At 44.2% G+C, this 18,290-nt stretch overlaps 1 protein-coding gene across 1 annotated transcript in view; it reads left to right on the top strand.

Moving 5' to 3' along the window:
• RANBP17 (RAN binding protein 17) overlaps positions 1–18,290 on the top strand; it is a 306,660-nt gene that overhangs the window by 220,658 nt on the left and 67,712 nt on the right. Inside the window, exons 22-24 of the mRNA XM_015413703.1 lie at positions 737–819; positions 10,486–10,700; positions 14,143–14,281. Coding sequence (XP_015269189.1) covers positions 737–819; positions 10,486–10,700; positions 14,143–14,281 — 437 coding nt within the window. The remainder of the gene's footprint in view (positions 1–736; positions 820–10,485; positions 10,701–14,142; positions 14,282–18,290) is intronic.

The raw sequence follows: 18,290 nt of genomic DNA, 5'->3' as shown, positions 1-18,290 counted from the left end.
CCGAAAGCTGGCGAAGGTGGGGTGCAGCGGCAAAAAGAGGCCAGCGGGGGTTGGCTGAGCGCCGCTGCCCCTCGCCTACTGTCCCCGGAAGCCTGTAGGGCTCCGAAGGGTCTTTGAAGCCGGGGGGGTGGGGGGTGGGCAGGGGAGGTGGGACAACAGGCGTGCGATAAAGGAGGGGAATCCGGCCGCTTCGAGCGGTGATGAGCTGCCCGCGGCGGCCTTCCACTGATTCCCTCCAGCCCTGGCTAGGTGGGCGGGGGGAGGGGGGAGTATTCTGAGGTGGGACGTAGGCAACACGGCCAATGGAAGCTGGGGAAGCTTCTGATGGACAGCGCAAGCCTCCAAACACTGTTGGTGTGCATTTTCTCTCCGCTGCATGACCCTGCGTCTTACTCAATTATATATAAGGGAGAGATATATGAGGATTAGGCAACTTCATGGGTAATAAGTCAATCAGCAGGTATTTATGGTAGCTAAATGGAACTTCTGTGATCAGAGGCAGTGTATCTTTGAGAAGTGTGCTGGAAATGAGAAGAGGAGAGCTGCTTCCTATCAGTGAGCTTCCTGCAGGCATCTGATAGACTAACTGGACATTGATTTGATCCCCCAGGACAGTTTTTTGTTATATTCCAAATTAGGAAATGTAAAACTGTGTTTCATTGGAATGTGTGAGAGTGTGTGTGTGTATGTATGTGTGTACATATATATATATTGCTGCTCAATTTTCCCTCCCCAGATCACAGCGTTTAAATTTTGATGTGTCATCTCCTAATGGAATTCTCCTCTTCAGGGAGGCGAGTAAGATGATTTGCACTTACGGTGAGTATCTGTTGATGTTTTCTTTCTTTGACTATTTAGAAAGTAAAGGCCTGCCTCTTTTTAATTAAAAAGGATTCAGCTCCCAAAGATATTGATATTCACAGCTGCTACTGTGAGAACTGATGGTTTTAGAATAGCTCTGGAAAGTAGATCAGTTGTGCAAATTGCTGGTTAATGCAGGGTTTTTTTAAATGTTCATTTAGTTATTAGATGTAGATCTTCTAAACCTACGTTGAATTTCTCAAAGCAAAATTCTTGTAAAGTTTTAAGTTCTTAGGGCTTCGACGGAGGACATTTTTAGAAGTAATTGGAAATAACCAGGTTGGATCCAGTGATACGTCAGTGAAGGACGTGATGGTCTCAGATCCTCCCTGATTTCCCTCCAATCCTAGGAAAGTGGATTCCCGGGGTTGCAGACCCATTTGGAGTAATATTAACTGTGTTGGCTGTGGGGGGCTGTAGTCAGGAGGGGGAAAGAGATGAATCATCATTCCTGTCTCCCCTGTCAGCAGTGTCGTGCTGGCAAAAGAGGGAGTATTGACAGTGTTGCCCTCCTTGATGCATCTCCCCCTCCTAACCTGTATGGTGGTTGTTCCATCTGGGTCCTGTGACCACACACACATGCCCCCGCTGGTACCAACCTTCTGACGGCCAGAAGGAACATCTTGGAGGAAACTGGGGAAGATCCACAATCTTTGCACAAAGTGCGTCACTGGATTAAACCCATAATTCTTGACTCAGTTGGAAAGTTATATGCTAAACACTTTCTATCTAAGCTTACCCTCTGGATGACACAGCAGAGAATTTTGGGCCTGGAACAGAGGGGCTTTTGTCAGGGGAAAACTACATTAGATCATTGCACTATTTTATCCCATTCGGTCAATAAATATACTAAGAGAAGTAACTAGAAATTGTATGTTGCTTTCTAAGACCTTAGACCTTAAGGGAGCGTTTGGCTCAATTGATAGGGAATTACTTTGGGCTCGCTAAACTAAACCAAATGAACATTGACAAGAGACTCCTTATGCTCATTAAAAAGTTATACACCTCTACCACCTGTCAAGTCAAATGCTCCTTAGCAGGTAAGATAACCCTGAAAATCCTTTCCAATAAAGGAGTTAAACAGGATTGTATTTTAGCTCCTTTTTAATTTACTCTTTTCCTCAACTATCTTGCCCCGAGTTTAGTAGGAGCCGACTGCCATAGCCCTAAACGTGGCTCTGTACATGTGCCCCTATTATTATATGCTGATGACACAGTATTAGTATCGTGCTCCAGAGTGGGCTTGAAAAGCCTGCTGAATCGATGCCTTGCATTTTTTTTACAGCTAATAAGTTGCAATTGAATTATGGAAAATCAAAAACCTGCACATCCTAGTCCAATTAACCCAATTACCCACTATTAAATAAATAAGAAGACTGTGTGCTTAGTACAGGTATATATTTAGAAATCTCCTGTGAGAGAGAACTCCTTTTGAAAGACAAGCACCCCAGCGTCTGAGCATGACAGGCATATCTGAACAGCAGGATGACAAAGCAATCAAGAGAATCAAGCTGCCCTAAGCATTTGGCCGCCGAGAGAAGGAGGCCCACAGAGTGAAGCTAGATGGTGTGTCTCAATTCTACTTCTTTGTCCTCATAGAGTTTGAAAGTTTAAAGGGAAACCTACAACCTTGCAAAACAAACCCAGTAAGAAACACATTGCTATTTAAATGCCGCTGTAATATACGAAGGTAGAGAGTTGGTTTGGTGGCACGTCATATTTATGACTGCCTACTGGACAGAAGTGATGGCCGTATCACTTAGCGCAATGGGTTTTGAACTCTTGGGAAACCGTTTCTTCCATCAAGGCTAAAGTGGCTGACCTGAAGAATCAGGAACAGGCAGGAAGGAGCTTAGCTGGAATGCATACACATGTTCCCTCTTGGGTTTTCTTTGTTTGTCATTGTGAGCCTTTCAAATGGCCTGCATTCCCAATTCATTTGCTCCTTTTACAGTGTTTATGCATGACTGACACAATGCCAGGCATCCTTTTAGCAGTGATATTCCTATCAATCATTGTTAATATGGTGGGAAGGTGAAAAAAAAAGATGGTGGCTGTTTTGTCCCGAGCAGGGAGAACCCATGTGGGAAACTGAGGGGAACTAGAATGATGTCATCTAAGGAAGTAACCTCAAATGTATTTTAATGACAAATTATGGTTTCTTCCATTAGTTGGCTTGTAAGGGGGGGGAGAAAGGGAGCCCTGCGAGTCCTAGGACACCCTAGGCTCATTCATATAGCAACAAAAAAGCATTTGAAGAAAGACAATATACTGTGTGAGGCATCTTTCCTGTTTTATCATTTCATTCACTGTTTTTGTTGTCCTTTATCACATTGACTTATTTTGACATATACTTTATTAGAATATCTCCTAGTGGTCCCTGGCCTGAGGGATATCCGCTTAGGCTCGACTAGGGTTTTTTTGGCCCTTGCCCGGCCTGGCAAGGAACAGGGGTCACTGGGGATGTGGGGGGGAGGTATTTGTGAATTTACTGCATTGTGAAGGGGGTTGGACTAGGTGACCCTGGAAGTCCCTTCCAACTCTATGATTCTATGATTCTATTCTATTATTCTAATTTACTGTCTCCTTCTGCCCTATTCCATGCCCAGAAGATGGCAAAAAAAACTCTCCAGGATCCCCGGCCAAACTGGTCTGGAGAAAAATTGCTTCCTGACCCCAAAGTGGCGATCAGCATTTCCCGGGGCGTGTAAGAAAATTATTTTCAGAGAGATAGAAAGACTAGAAATTTACAACCAAAACCAGTAAAAATTCCACCTGTTTTATTGTTGGGCGTTAGAGTGAAAAACCAATTCCATATAAGGGCTTTTTCTATCTCTATGCTAGATTCAAAATCCAGAGTGTCCATGTGTTAGGGGAAGGAACGTCTTCTTTGTTAATTTTATTTAAAACTTTTTAATGCCGCCTTGACACCCAATCCGGATCCACAAGGTGGACCCTTCTTGCAGGAGGACTGTCCTTTGCTTTTTTCAGGTTGCCTGTTTTCTTGGTTTGAGGCAAAGTCTTCAGACTTGTGCTTTTCAAATGTTGTCCTCTTGTCTGACAAGCTGGGGGGGGGGTTCCCCCCCTCAGGATTCCTGTGTGAGAGCCTGGTTCCTGGGAGAAGTATCCTGGTGCAAATTGCCCCACAGTCTGTGGAAAAGGAGATTGATTCATAAATGAATGAAATTTCCCTTTTACTTCATAGCAACCAAAACAGCATTTTATTTACCTCACATTTGGCGTGCTGTGTCAAATTTATGTGCATTTAATAGCCAAATAAATATTACGTTTAGACAACAAAGGTTCGTTCCCAAGATGTCATCTTCCCTCCTGGCTTTTCCCACAGCCTCATAAGCCCCTTTAAATAAATCTGGTTTAATGTCATTTTTTCATGTCTTCCTGTTCCCATCACCGTTTGTTTTTTTTTAGTAGCATCTTTATGGTTCCACTGCTGCTGCTGCTGCCGCCACCTCTTCTTCTTGCCTCTGTGGTATCACCATTTTGCCTCTTCAAGAACAGGATGCAGAAGCGAGTCAAGAAGTCACTGGCAGCTTTAGTAACCTGTGTGCCCCCCCCCCCAATTTTGATGATTTTGTTTTCCAGCTATTACTGCAAAAGGAAGGGTGGAAGTGTCACCACATTCCCCTGAACGGGCTTTGTTTGCCTTTCGAGAACATCATGTTCTTGACTGTCCGGGTTTGTCCTGTGACCACTCCATGGAGTGCTTGGCCTTTGGTGGGGACTGTCATGCCTGGTGTTGAAAATACCAGCAATGAAGGAAGAGGATCTGCACAGGAAAATACACAGGACTTGATCTAGTGATATGTCATAAGGGACAGCGTGGATTTATTCCGTGTGAGCGTGAGGGGATGTATCCAGATATCAGTGCAAACACAGATTCAGATGTGCTAAAGCAAGAGCCCAAGGAGGTGAAAGGGATTTGTTCTAGACCCTAAAATGGGTACCATTCTAGTGTACGTGAGCGGAGCCCTGCGTTTTTAGTAGCCCTTCTCCCTCACTGTTCTGGAAGACTGACAGGAAAATAATATTTTCAATATGCTCTTTTTTATTTATCTACATTCTGTCATGATATACTTTGATGTAAGTTTTTAATTTTGTTGCAGCTTTCAGCTGTTCTAGCAGTTACTGTTCAGGGTCAGCGTCAAGGTTAGCCCACAGTAGCACAGAACAATTTCCTGCTCTCATAGCCCAGGTAACATTTGGGTGAGGATTACGTTTTACCACATTTTCCAGTAGCCAGGGACATTATTTCTAATGAGCTTTAAATTGCTTCTAGAACATCTATGGTGTAAAGCTTAGTGTTGTAATCCGTTCCAACCTTAGCAACTTAATAAAATCTTTTCTTTTAAGTTAAATTGTTCTTCGCTGGGTAATAAGTATAATTAATTTTTAACAAATTGCCAATTTTAATAACGGGATGGATTTTTGTGCCCCGTTTTTATCCCTTGCTCCTCTGGACAGAGCCCTTGTAGTGTGAATGTTCTGCAGGCCTGCGAGTTGCTAGGTCCAACGGTTGATGAATGCTGGCTTATTTTAATATCACCCCAAAACCAGCTGTTGTTTTTGTTAGCTTTTTAAGGATTCGGCCAGTGATACCATTAAGTAAGCTGAGCTGACCTGTTGTCAACAATTTATTTGATTTGGATGCTTTGGGAGCCCTTATTCAGGTCTAGTGATTGCACCAGACTTACCATCCAAAGAGATACTTTTATTTTCCATTTTTCATTCTTAAGTGCTTTTTTTTCCTACAAGGCAGTCGCTAATACTTCTTAGCACATTGTGGATTTCTGTGCTGTGCATTAAGGCTATAACACTTGTACTGAGAGGTGAGGTGTTGGCAGCCGTCTGTGCCAGCCACCCTGTTAATAGGAACTCATCCAGATAGCATACGGGGTACATGATGCCTATATAACCCTGTGTGCCTTCCAAGACAGAGGCAAAGTATTTCAGAGGCATAATTGACAGTGCATTATCGAAAGTTTAAAGACCTGCAGACTAAAAAAAACAAAAAACTCCTCCAGGTAAACAGAGAGGAGTGAGATTTTATGTCACTCTTTGCCATCAAAAGTCCTGAAGCCCAGGCTTTTGCCAGCTGTATTGACAGAATTCGAGGGGATCACATTATTTTTCATAAGAACAAAGTTTGAGTCCAGTGGCACCTTTCAGATGAACAAAGGTTTATTCAAGGTATGAGCTTTCGTGTGCATGCACACTTTTTCAAATAGTATTTGAATAAACCTCCGTTGGTCTTAAGGGTGCCACTGGACTCTACATTTGTTCTACTGCTTCAGACCAACACGGCTGACCACCTGGAACTATTATTCATCATAGACTTTCCAAGAAAGGACATGTGATGGATGAGGCTGCACTTTTGGAAATACTATTTTGTTGGGAATGGATGGTGCACGGAAGGTAGCCCACTATTTTCCCTTTGCCTGCCTGTTATCCAACTTCCGAAACAGCACTTCCTTTCTGCCCTTGAGCACTTTGAGACGTTTTCTGTCTGATCTCCTGAAACCTTCAACATGGACACTCTTCTGCTTCCTTAACAAGGTAGTTGATTAGTTCAGCGGCTTCGTGGGGTTTGAGCTGGCCACTTTAGGTTTCAACAGAGAGAAGATCCTTGCTTTCTGCCCAGTTAAGGTTGTGAGCTAGTCATGGGAGTGTTGATTCCCTTGGCAGCATGGCTTCCTCACTGACAGGAGGAGGAGGAGAAGGAGGAGGAGATTGGATTTATACCCCGCCCTTCACTGGTCTAACCAGAGCAGAGTAAAGTGACACCACCACTTTGTGTGATCTGGAAACAATATTTCTGTTGATACACCCCAAAATCGCATTTGCCTTTTTCGCTACCGCATCACATTGCTGACTCATGCTAGAGATGTGAAGGCCCGGAAAAAAACCGGAAAAATTCGGGGGGGGAAACGTTTTTTTCCCGTTTTTTTCCCTGAAGCTTTTTTGGTTTTTTCCCCGAAAAGTTGGAAAAATTGAAAAAAGAAAAGAAAAAATTGATTATGGAACGTTTTATTTTAACATGATTAATAAAATATTTTAAGACAAGGTGTTCAAATATTTTCCAAATCATTTCTAAAATATATAATGGTATCAGATTGATCTAATTTCTGTGCACTGAGGACAAGCAAGTCCTAGGTTACAAACTGAACTCTCCAATGCAAGAACAAGATGCATTTCTTCCTTTAGGAGGTGCTATTGTCAGAAGAAAATAAAAAGGTTTCAGTTTTGTTTTTGCATGTGGGTGGGTATTCTGTTTGTAATAATTGTTTGGATACACTATATTTTTAAAATGCTTTTTGTGATAATTTCATGCCAAGTAAAAATGTCCATAGTCATATTTTATGTTCCTAAAGTAACAGAATGACTTTCAATCTAGAAAAGACAAAAGAAATGCTAATGTAGCATTTTTTTCAATTTTTCCAAAAATTTCCGTTTTTTTCTGGAAAAAAAACTGGGGAAAAAACGGGTTTTTTCCCGAGCTTCAAAATTTCTGGAAATTTTACATCTCTATGCTCGTGAGAGAACAGCTCTGTAAGAACTTGTAACTGACCCAAGGTCACTCCAGTAGCTGCATGGGGAGGAGTGAGGAATCAAACCTGTGCTGTGGTATAGTGAGGAAACTGCATCAACAGGGGTGTAAAAGATGTTACATGGCTGTTAAACATATTCTTCAGTTGCACTCCTAATGCATTCTAGGGAAAGGGAAACATCTTGAGCCAAGAAACTTGGACTGTGATCTTTCCTGTACGCTCGCAGTGACAGCAGGCTGTGGACACATGGCAAGAAGCTACAGCTCCCTGGCAAATACCCTTTATCTGCTTGGAAAGACACACCTTCACACACTTCACACACCTTCACACACTTCAGGATTGGATCCTATGACATTGTTCCCCTCGCCCTTCTCTGGTTACTGCAGAGGCTTTCCTCTGCTGTGGTGCTTGCTTCCTCTGCCACTAGTGCTGCCATGTGCATGAAGGCTCAGAGGGAAAAAAAACTACACTGATTTTGCACTCGTGGAAGTGCTTGCAGTAGCGGAAGCATGCACTGCAGAGGAGGAAAGCCCCAGCAGCGGTTGAAGAGAAGAGCAAGGGGAACAATGTCATAGGATCCAACCATAGTTCTGGTGAAATTGTTGAAGACAGGTCAGGCTGGACAGCACTTGTCCGTCCTGGCAGCTCTTTAGCAGAGTGAATTTTGACTGAAACGAAGCCACTTTAAATCGCTGATTAAAATTGTAAATGAAAATCTTGGCCAGGAGACCTTGATTTAACGACCGGTTTTAATAAACATTCACTGGAAAATAAATAAAATGGCACTTGCTTTTCATTTGATGTGGCTTTTAAGACATTCTTTGTCACTGAGTGATGCAAAGGCTAATGTCTGGACAGCAGTACACATGTGACTCTTTTTTTAATTAGGGAAGGGATTATTGGCGTGTTGCTGCAAAGCCATAAAAGGAATACAACCAATAATAAGACCAGAACTGTGAAAGTATTGGAACAATAAATGGTTAGAAGCGTGAAGTAGCAAGTATTAAACAGCTGAAGATTTAAGAGAAAAGGAAAAGAAGGAACAGTAATGGCTTATTAACCCATTAAAATTAGTAAGCAAATTACAACATCCAAAAAAACCCCTGACATATGGTTAAATGTTATCTCGCAATAATTCCGATAATGGATAAATAAAATCCGTCTTATCTTCAGATTCATCAGTTTGTGGGATTATTGTACTTCTTCTGAAATACATCCATTTGGACTTTAGCTATAGAGCCGGTTTTCCAAAACCACAGGCGGAAGGCAGGCCTTCTGCTAAAATGAAGCAGTGCAGATCTTTGCAGCCAAGGTTCGTGGCCATCTAGAACAACTTTTAGATATCCAAGAATGATCATTTGAGGGCTGGATGTTAAATCATGTCCTGTGATGTCCTTGACTGTGCTCAGAATATTGTGCAAAATTTCTAAAGCAATATTTTCATTTGGTTTGGAAGAAATTATTTACCAGCATACGTTAAGGCTTATACAGGGCTTTTTCCCCCCTGGAAAAAGAGGTGCCAGAACTCACAAGAGGGGAATGAAGTTTTCAATCTGTATACTGAAAACTCATGAACTTTTAAACATTTTAAAAAGAATTTTGTCAAAGAGGTTCTGGAACTCTATTCCAGTGTGTTCCCCCAGAAAAAAAGGCATGGGCTTATATTTCTGAAGCCAGTGGATAATCCATGTCCGGGAGCTTCATGCTTGTGCTGCAATGAGGTCACCCAGAAGTGACGTCATTATGCCGGGCACGTCGTCGAGGGATGCTCTAGCGTTCGGCTTTAAAACTCTATGGTATCATTGCAACTCCGGCACTTTGGGGGTGGGTTTCCCCGGCAGCCGGATCTGGGCCGGCCAGTTGGGGGCCTCTAGAGTGGGCAACAGCCCCCCCCCCGGGGGGACCTGGCAGCCCTATTAGCAGTAGCACTAGGGGTGGGCTCTGCCAAAGAAGGGGGAGTTGACTGGTATCTTTTGGGAATTTCCGACCATCATGATGTGGGGCAGGGAAACTCCTGGGCATCTTCTTTCTTCTCTCACAGCAGCACCACCGAGGGCTGAGGAAGCTAGGCCGCCCAACAGGAAATTGCTTTCTGGCTGCCCGAGCCCCCCTCTTTGTTCCTGTTCCATCCTTATCCCTCCTCAGGTGCCTACAAAGAGGGCCCCACCAGAAAAGTATCAGAGGTGGCTGCAAAGGCCTTCTCATCTTCCTGGGAAAATAGTACATCATCAATGTCCACAAACACCAGAAGGACCCCATCACAACCGACCAGAGATCCTGTGTGTGGGGAGCACCGGAGGAAGTATCTTTTGCCCGGCCTAGTCTGAGCTGGCACTGGCAGCAGTACTCTAAATGTTCCTCCGATGCCCATTCTGCATACCCTGAGGGTGAGGTCTGCAGGATCCCCCTTTAAGAAACACTGGGATAGAATATTCATAGACTTTTTAACATTATCTTTACGAGTGAAACATTTAAAGCGTTTCCCACCTTGCATTATCTAAAGGGAAATTGTTTTTTTAAGTGCTTTGAGGTCCGTCATCATGAAATGGGTTTTGAGCCTGGCACCATTAAAAAGACCCATACGTCTTGGTGAGCTCCAGATAGGCATTCGCTCCAACTAGGAAAGAATTGCATTGTTGTTGCAGAAGAGCACTGACGATCTAGAAGAGTCGATTGCCTTTGTAGCCTGGCACAAGAGTTTGACTTTGCAAAGGAAGTATCTGTGTTTATGTCCCGTGTATAGGTACGTATATTAATACACTGAAGCGATGCTGTGCTCTTCCCTAGAATATGAGACCTTTGCGAGGCCCAGCATACAGAGCCAAGCTCAGAGATAGTGCCCCTGCCTTATAGTTTTATGCAACTTCCGTTGAAATGTATTTATATGATTGCTTTATAATGTCATTATAACTATTCCGTAATATAAAATTTGAAGTGCATCTTCTCAATAACAAAAATGTATGTGAAATAAAAATGTTAAGTGACCAGAGTTATCAGGATTTTCAGTTTCTTACATCAATTTCCCTTTTTCTTTCTTCCTCCCACCCCTCGCAAACAGGTAATCAGATCCTGACCCTTGGGACTCTGTCGAAAGATCAAGTTTATCCGCTGAAACTCAAGGGTATCTCCATCTGTTATTCTGCGCTCAAATCTGCCTTGTGTGGAAATTATGTCAGCTTTGGCGTCTTCAAGTTGTACGGGGACAACCACTTTGACAATGTACTTCAGGCCTTTGTCAAAATGCTTCTCTCAGTATCCCACAGTGACTTACTAGTAAGCAATTACTCATCTTGGGAGTCTTTATGCAAAATATTTAGTCACCACCAAAGGCTTAAAACTAAGAGACGGGCGGGGGAGGGAATCTAGAATACCTCAAATGCAATTTTTTGTTTTGTTTTTAGTCTTGATTACCTGAATTTTTTTCCATTCCTACAATTAAGAAAAGTCATGATTACCTCAAGTGATAAATGGTTTACCTCAGGATATTTAAAATGACATCAGGATAAGCCAAGAATTGGCTCAGTTATTTTGCGTGTCTGCAGCAGCCCTCACGAATGGCAGGAGGATTGCCTTGCTCTTTCGAGGAGTATAAATCGAGCCCCACCTTGCTGTTTGCTGTGGTCTCGTTTGGTCCACTGCCTTATTGCGGCTTCTGGAATGAATGAGTTAACGCATTGAGAATCAAGCTAGACGTGACGGAGGTTTCCATGTGTATACATGGGTCTAAAAGTAGGAGCTGTGTTTTCATTTTAAAACATGAGCCCATGGGTATGGGGAGCTAAACCCGGCCCCTTCCTCGACCTTACCTTACTGTACCTTACCTTACTACTCACTATACCTTTATTGAGCTAGAATGGAAGAAACACGATGAAAGTAGGATGAAAGAAGAGGAAGAGTTTAGCTCCCCATACCCTCATTTCCAGATTTTGTTGTGATGTGTTTTTTAAAGTTCTCTTGTGTATGAACTTATGATCATGTATAATATTTGGTGACCCTCACCCATATGTGTAATTTGATTCTGACAACCCTTTAACAAAAACGGGCCATGTTTGTTAAGAAGAAGAAGAGATTGGATTTATACCCCGCCCTTCACTTGGAGTCTCAGAGCGGCTTACAAACTCCTCTCCCTTCCCCTCCCCACAACAGACACCCTGTGAGGTGGGTGGGGCTGAGAGAACTCTGACACAAACTGCTCTTTTTCAAGGACAGCTGTGCCAGAGCTTGTGACTGACCCAAGGTCACATCAGCAGGTGCAAGTGGAGGAGTGGGGAATCAAACCCGGTTCTCCCAGATTAGAATCCGCACACTTAACCACTACACCAAACTGGCTTTTGTTTCTGGCGTCCTAGTTATTCAGGTCGCCTGGAAATCTTAGGGGGAAATGGGTTGTGCTCTCGTGCCAGCACTGAAACCCCAGTATTGGATCGAGTCAGTGGTTCTTTCAGTGCATATGACCCGTGTTCCCTCTAAGCTCACAGTTTTTAAGCCTCCGGCTCACATGTTTTTGCCTTAGCTCAGGAAGGATGGCTCCAGAGGAAACTAATTTATGCAGCAGCCACATTACTCGCTCACAACTTTCGTGCCAGTAACTCACAAAGTAGGATTTTTGCTCACAAGACTCCACAGGTTAGAGGGAGCATTGCATATGACTATGAGTCGTTTAATATTTTTGTTCTTAATGAATATATACAAGACTCTGGGAAACTGGGGAGGAGGATGTTATTCAAGCCACAGCAAACAAGAGCTGATGCCGTAACCTGTTATAGGATAGACGCGTGTTTCCTCTCTTCTGCAGAGATAGCCTTGCGCCATGTTAGCAGATGTTCAGAAGCAGATGTGTTACATTAAACAAGTGTTACATACATTAAAAAGGTGGTATGATACGTTTGGTAGAGTGGTTGATTTAAACTTGGTGTTGTGACCCACTTCTCTAATGCAACATAATAGAGAGAGGTATTTTTGTATGACCTTCTACACATCTTGTATGTTCAACATCTTACTTATCAAAAAGCTGTACAGTGCTGATCTGTTCTTGTTCTGTGTAGATGTTGTAATAAACTCAGTGAAATTTTTAAAAAGAAGCAGATGCCCAGCAAGCCACCTCCTTGCCAAAAAAAAGTGGGAAGACAACCCCCCCCCCCTTAAAATGCTGCATAGATTCAAGCTGCTGGGAATCTTCCCTGCAAGTGCAATTAACGTGCGGACACTAGAAGTGCCAAATTGGAGGGGAGGGTCTTTCAATTTGAAAAGGAGGAAGTAGGTGGCCTGCCACCTGCCCCCCCCTTCAATAACTGTTGGGTCTCCAGCCAGCATTCGCCACTTCCTACAAATTTGACCCTGCAGAAATCACCACTTCCCAGTCCAGCACCTCCATCACAGTGTTCACAGTATCCCTACAGCCATAGGTGTGGATCCACTAGAAGAGAAGGTGCTGACGGAGCAGATCTTTCCCTGCCTTCCTCTAGCAGGGAGAACGGGTAATGGCATGATTGTGTTCGGCCGACATACCTTCGGCTGTTTTCCCATCCCACTAGTGGTGGCAGCAGTGGAGACTGAACAACCACCAAGGGAATGCATTGGAGGCAATTGTTACCGAGTAGCTGCTGCAAAATAACTTTCACTGTTGCATTGCCGTGTCACTTTGTGCAGGTGGGGCCATCCCTAGATTACAAGGCACGGACACAGGCATGTCGTATCTATGACGCTTTCAGCCATCCTTAGGTTAGCTGTCCAAGCAAAGCCACACAACGAATAGATTGTTGGGTTTTGGAAATTCTACTGTCCTTCAGCTCCTTTTAATAAGACTGGGATAGTAGGGGGAAGCCAGCAGAAGCTAGAAACACATCTCTATTTTTGCAACATTAAACTGGGACGATATTTTTAAAAGGGTTGTATGAGTGTGTTGGGCAACTGCTCATGCTTTAACCAGAAGTCCTTTGGGGTCGCTGGCTAGCTCCAAGAGGGGGGGGGGGTGTCACTATCTCTTGGAATCATCCCGAACGTCTGTTTCCCATGGATGGCGAAGTGGTTAGAAAAAGTGAAGTAGGTTTTTGCTAAAATGGGACGGACTGACACTGACAAGAAAGAGAGGGCTTAAGATGGACGGTCCCCTTTCCTTTCCTTTCCTCCAACACTCCTCATACAGCTTCAAGCAAGAATGGATGCTCCACTCATCTTAGTCGCCATAATGTGACCCATGGCAAATTCAGTGGCCAGCTCCTGCTGTGCAGTTAAGCTTAATATTTGGGATCATGATAAGTGGAACGTGATCTGTCTAGAGTATGAACATAAGATAACATTTAAAGGATCCGCCAGTTTTGTAAATCGCAAAGGCTTGCATATTCTGTGGCAGTAAACGCATCAGGTTTTGTGTGTTGCAGAATTCCTGCGTGGCCCGGAAGTTCCCAGTTCCCCGCAGCTCTCAGTAGCCCACCCCGTGCAAGCAGAACAAAGTATGCAAAGGCACCTAATAAATAGAAATAAGCTGAATTTGCAGTACAAAATGTTACTTTGACATGTGATGGGGTTAGCATAGAATAAATGCAGCTTACAGGGATGAATATGAAAAGCAGAAGAAGTTTGATGTAATAATAGTCTGGAATATATTAAAATGACTTTACAGGTATCTTAATATTTTAATGGAATATTTTTTAAATAATTCATACAATTTCTCCCCTATTCTCCCCTTCTCTCTCTCTCTCTCTCTTACTCAAAGCAATATCGAAAACTAAGCCAGTCCTATTACCCACTCTTGGAGTGTCTTACCCAGGACCATATGAGTTTCATTACCAGTCTAGAGCCTCGTGTACTAATGTATATATTCACTTCAATATCAGAAGGACTTACTGCACTGGGTAAGTACTCTGTGTAACTCAGCTGTGCGAGAGTGACTGCACTGCAGTGTGGGTTCAGTTTCAGATTTGACGTCACCGCAATCTCTTGAGTGCGACACAAACTTATTTGTGAATGCAAGTTCACTCTTTGCGAGGGCTTTTAAAATATTCATCAATTAGAGAAGGAAACTGACTGGAATGAACAGTAGCAGGGGTAGGCTTCAGCTCGCCGGCTTCATGCTAGAATTCCCTGTGGATTCAGTGGAGCCTTGAATATACAAGCCAGTGTGGCCACAGCCCGGGGCTGTGATCTGTAGAGCTGTTGTTCTGGGCTCTGAAAGCTAAGCTGCTTTTAATTCAAGTACTGTGGCTCAGTTGGTCTGTGGATCGGGCTGCGAGCAACTGCAGGACATTTTGTTTTATTTCCTTCATTTATTATACCCTCCCTTTCTCCCCGCTGGGAACTCAAAGCAGCTTACACCATCCTTCTTTCCTCCGTGTTATCCTCACAACGACCCTGTGAGGTAGGTTAGGCTGAGAGTGTGTGACTGGCCCAAGGTCACCCAGAGAACTTCTGTGGCAGAGTGGGGATTTGAACCCGGGTCTCCCAGATCCTGGAGCTGCGGTGGCTCAAGTGGTTAAGACGCTGAACTGCAGGCTGGAAGGTCGGTAGAGTTCGAGACCCGAGTGCCACGTGACGGAGTGAGCTCCCGTCTCTGGCCCCAGCTCCTGCCAACCTAGCAGATGGAAAGCAAGAAATTGCAAGGTAACAGCGTCCCATGCGCCTCGGCGTTTAGTCATGCAGACCACATGACCATGGAAATGTCTTCGGACAGCGCTGGCCCTTTAGCTTGGAAACAGAGATGAGCACCGCAACCCTAGAGTCAGATTCAACTGGCTTTTGAGCAAGGGAAACCTTTACCTTTACCTCCCAGATCTTATTCCGTCACTCTAACTGCTACTGGCTGTCATCTGTACCTGTTGGGTTTCCCTATAACATATCAAGTATTATATTTATACCCATGTTCTCCTGCACATGGAGATTAATGAATGTGTCTGTGTGTGACAGAAAGAGAGAGAGAGAACACCGGGTACTTCTGTTTCTTTCTTGGAAATGTACTGAAAACTTCTGCAAAGTCAGATACAGAACTGTACAGATACACCATAAATGAGTGATAGTCAGTGACTTTATTATTATTCATTTATTTATAAAGTTTTTCTGTGCTGCCTCTTCAGAGTCCTGCTCAAGGGGGCTTACAGTTAAAAACCTCAAGTCAGTAAAACTATCTGTATACATTTTTGATACCCCACCTCCTGAGGCTCTTCTGAGTCCTGTTCCCCACTGTGACCCCCGTTCTGAGAGAGAGGCACAAGACGCCTTGAGTGACACCCAGGAGGCCCCAGTCTCAGAGAAAGAAAACATTCCTTCACTGGGAGTGGGGCTATAAACTGTGCAAATTGCCGGCTGAGAGGAGAGGAGTTCCTGCATGGAGGTGCCCAACTGTCCGGATTTGTTCAACTTCTGGGAAGGGGCAAGATGGATGACTATTTGAATGACCTGAGCTGGGCCATAAAGGTTTGAGACTGTGCCTTAGGTCGATTGGAGAAAAGGATTCAGAATAATCCACGTGGGGCTCCACTCCCAGACTGATGACAGGGCTAAGGGAAATGTGCCCAGCTTTGACAGGAAGGGATAAAAGGTCTGGATACCCTGTCAGAAGCGCAGAAGCCAGGACCAGGGAGCAGAGTGAAATCTGTCTCAACTAGCCTCTGTTTTTGATCTTCCAGGAGGCTTGCGTCCATTTCAAGGAGGGAATTCCAAGGCTGTCCAACTTAGGGCACTTCTGCATTGGCTTTTCCCTCTGTTGTTATACCAAACCCACCTTAGAACAGAAACTCCCCTCTGCATTGCACGCTGCTGTCACTTTCCTTGATCATCAGATTTTATGGTACCCACTACACTGCATGCCACTTTCACTTTCTTTGATCATCGGGTTTTAAGGTACCTTCTGTATAGATTTATGGCCGTTCAGGGGTGACTTTGCAGTCAGTACGGCATTGCCCCAGGGTATCTGAATGTTGTTTTGAGCTGCACCTTTTCTGTTCCAACGTGGGCTTGGTAAAACGACGGAGGAAAATCCAATGCAGAATCAGCCTTCGTCTCCTGTGTGTTATCTTTCTTTCTTACTTCTGCAAGTCTGAACTACATTCAGCGTTCTTACCTTCATGCCATGCCGTCCTTCCACACATACGCCAGAAACTCCTGGCTTGGCTGGTTTGGATAACAGGCAGGGGAAAGAGGCGGTGGGAGGGAGAAGCGGCACACACGCCACACTTCCATACGGAGCCCTCTCTGCACCTCAGGCCACAGGTAAATGAGCAAAAGGGCAGAGCATGAGTGGTGACGAGTGCCCCATATATCAGCAGTACACAGTACTTCAAATAAGTTTTGGTTATTGGAGTGTATTGGCTGTTAGAAGTCCCATTAATGAATACTAGCCATGATAACTACTGGGCAGTTCCAAATTCGGAAGCAATGAACAGGGTGGACTAGCCATTTAACTTACAGGGAATGTTTCTGGTGGGCCATGGCCCCGGAGGGCCACTGGCACCCAGGGCCAAGCACAGCCAAACCTTAGTAGCTCTGCCCGCACTGCCAAAAACACCTGTCTCAAATGTGGTCAGCTGTGGCTACCAGCTAACCGGTTGCCTCCTTCAGTACAGGAGTCAACAGATGAGCTGCCCCGATCGGTGTTTCTACTGGCTGGTATGAGCCACGTGTCCCTCTGGCTTGCTTCTGGGCCACTCTAACGTCCCGGTCTACCCCTGGCAGTAAACCTCCAACTACCAGTGCTGTGAAGCAATATCAGGGGAATGTCTCAGCTTCAACGTCCTGTTCATGGACCCTCCAGGGCAACTGGTTGGTCACCATGTGAAGCAGGATGCTGGACCAGATGAGCCAGTGAACTAATCCAGCAGGGCTCTTCCTAAAATAAAACATAAGTGCCTTCTCAAAAGTGGCAGCCATGATTTCAGCATGCCTGAACAGTTGGCAAATACTATTTGGCAATTATGTATAATGCTCTCAGATGTGCTAACATTGGAGCATTAAGTGTCCAAGCTGCTTCCTGTACTTAGTAAACCAGAGTAGGAGGTTGTGGCAGCAAGGCAGCCGACATTTGTCATTTCTGAAATTTATTATCTATTGAGATTTCGTTCTTTCTTTTTTACTCAGTTTTATTCCTTTTTCCCCCACCAGTCTTTTTGTCGTTGAAATATTTGGTGAATGAATGTAACACTTTGAATTAAGCGGCAGAACAAAAGCTGTGAAAGCCCCACATCTCAACGTTGTTTGTTGGATTTCTGTACCAAAAAAAAAAATAATTCTGAATAGACAGCACTGTGATTCTGTACTTCGTATCCCGTACCGTGCAATAATGTTTATTCCTTTGGAACCTGCTGGTTGTAAATCATGTGTAATGGTAGCCCTCCTCTTAGCTTCATAGTCAGGATAAACACTTCAACGGGCCTTTCCGAAAGTGTTTACCTGGCTCTTTCACAGCTGACTCAGTGAATTGAAGCCTTCTAATGCTTCCTGTTGGCCACGTTCCCACTAATCGTCACATGAAAACCTTTCTCATTCTCCTGTGATTGATAGCACGTTGCTATTCATTAACCAAAATGTGAGAGCATGATTTTTCCCCCTCCCCTTTCTGTCCAGACGTTTTCTTGTAATTGGCTGATAAAGGCGTTAATTGGTTTACTTTTCAAGTTGACTCTCTGTGTAAAGGCGGTCGTTCCTGTGCTGTGTAAAAGGAGGCTGGTCAGAGCGAGAATCGCGCCGAATCCTCTTCCTTTTATTTTCATCTTAAACGGAGTAAATCTCTTAAATGATGGAACGCCCAATTGTGGTTTGTCAATGAAAATCTTTCCTTCTTCCGTCTCTGATTGTTCATAAATTTTACTGTTACGGGTAGGCTTCCCAAGTCCCCCCGGGGGGGTGGGGAAACCCCCGCCTCAGAGGCCCGTC

The sequence above is a fragment of the Gekko japonicus genome, unplaced genomic scaffold, assembly GCF_001447785.1.
Source record: "Gekko japonicus isolate JY-2015 unplaced genomic scaffold, Gekko_japonicus_V1.1 scaffold552, whole genome shotgun sequence".
Taxonomy (NCBI): Eukaryota; Metazoa; Chordata; class Lepidosauria; order Squamata; family Gekkonidae; genus Gekko; species Gekko japonicus.
This window is presented reverse-complemented; position numbering and strand designations above follow the sequence as displayed.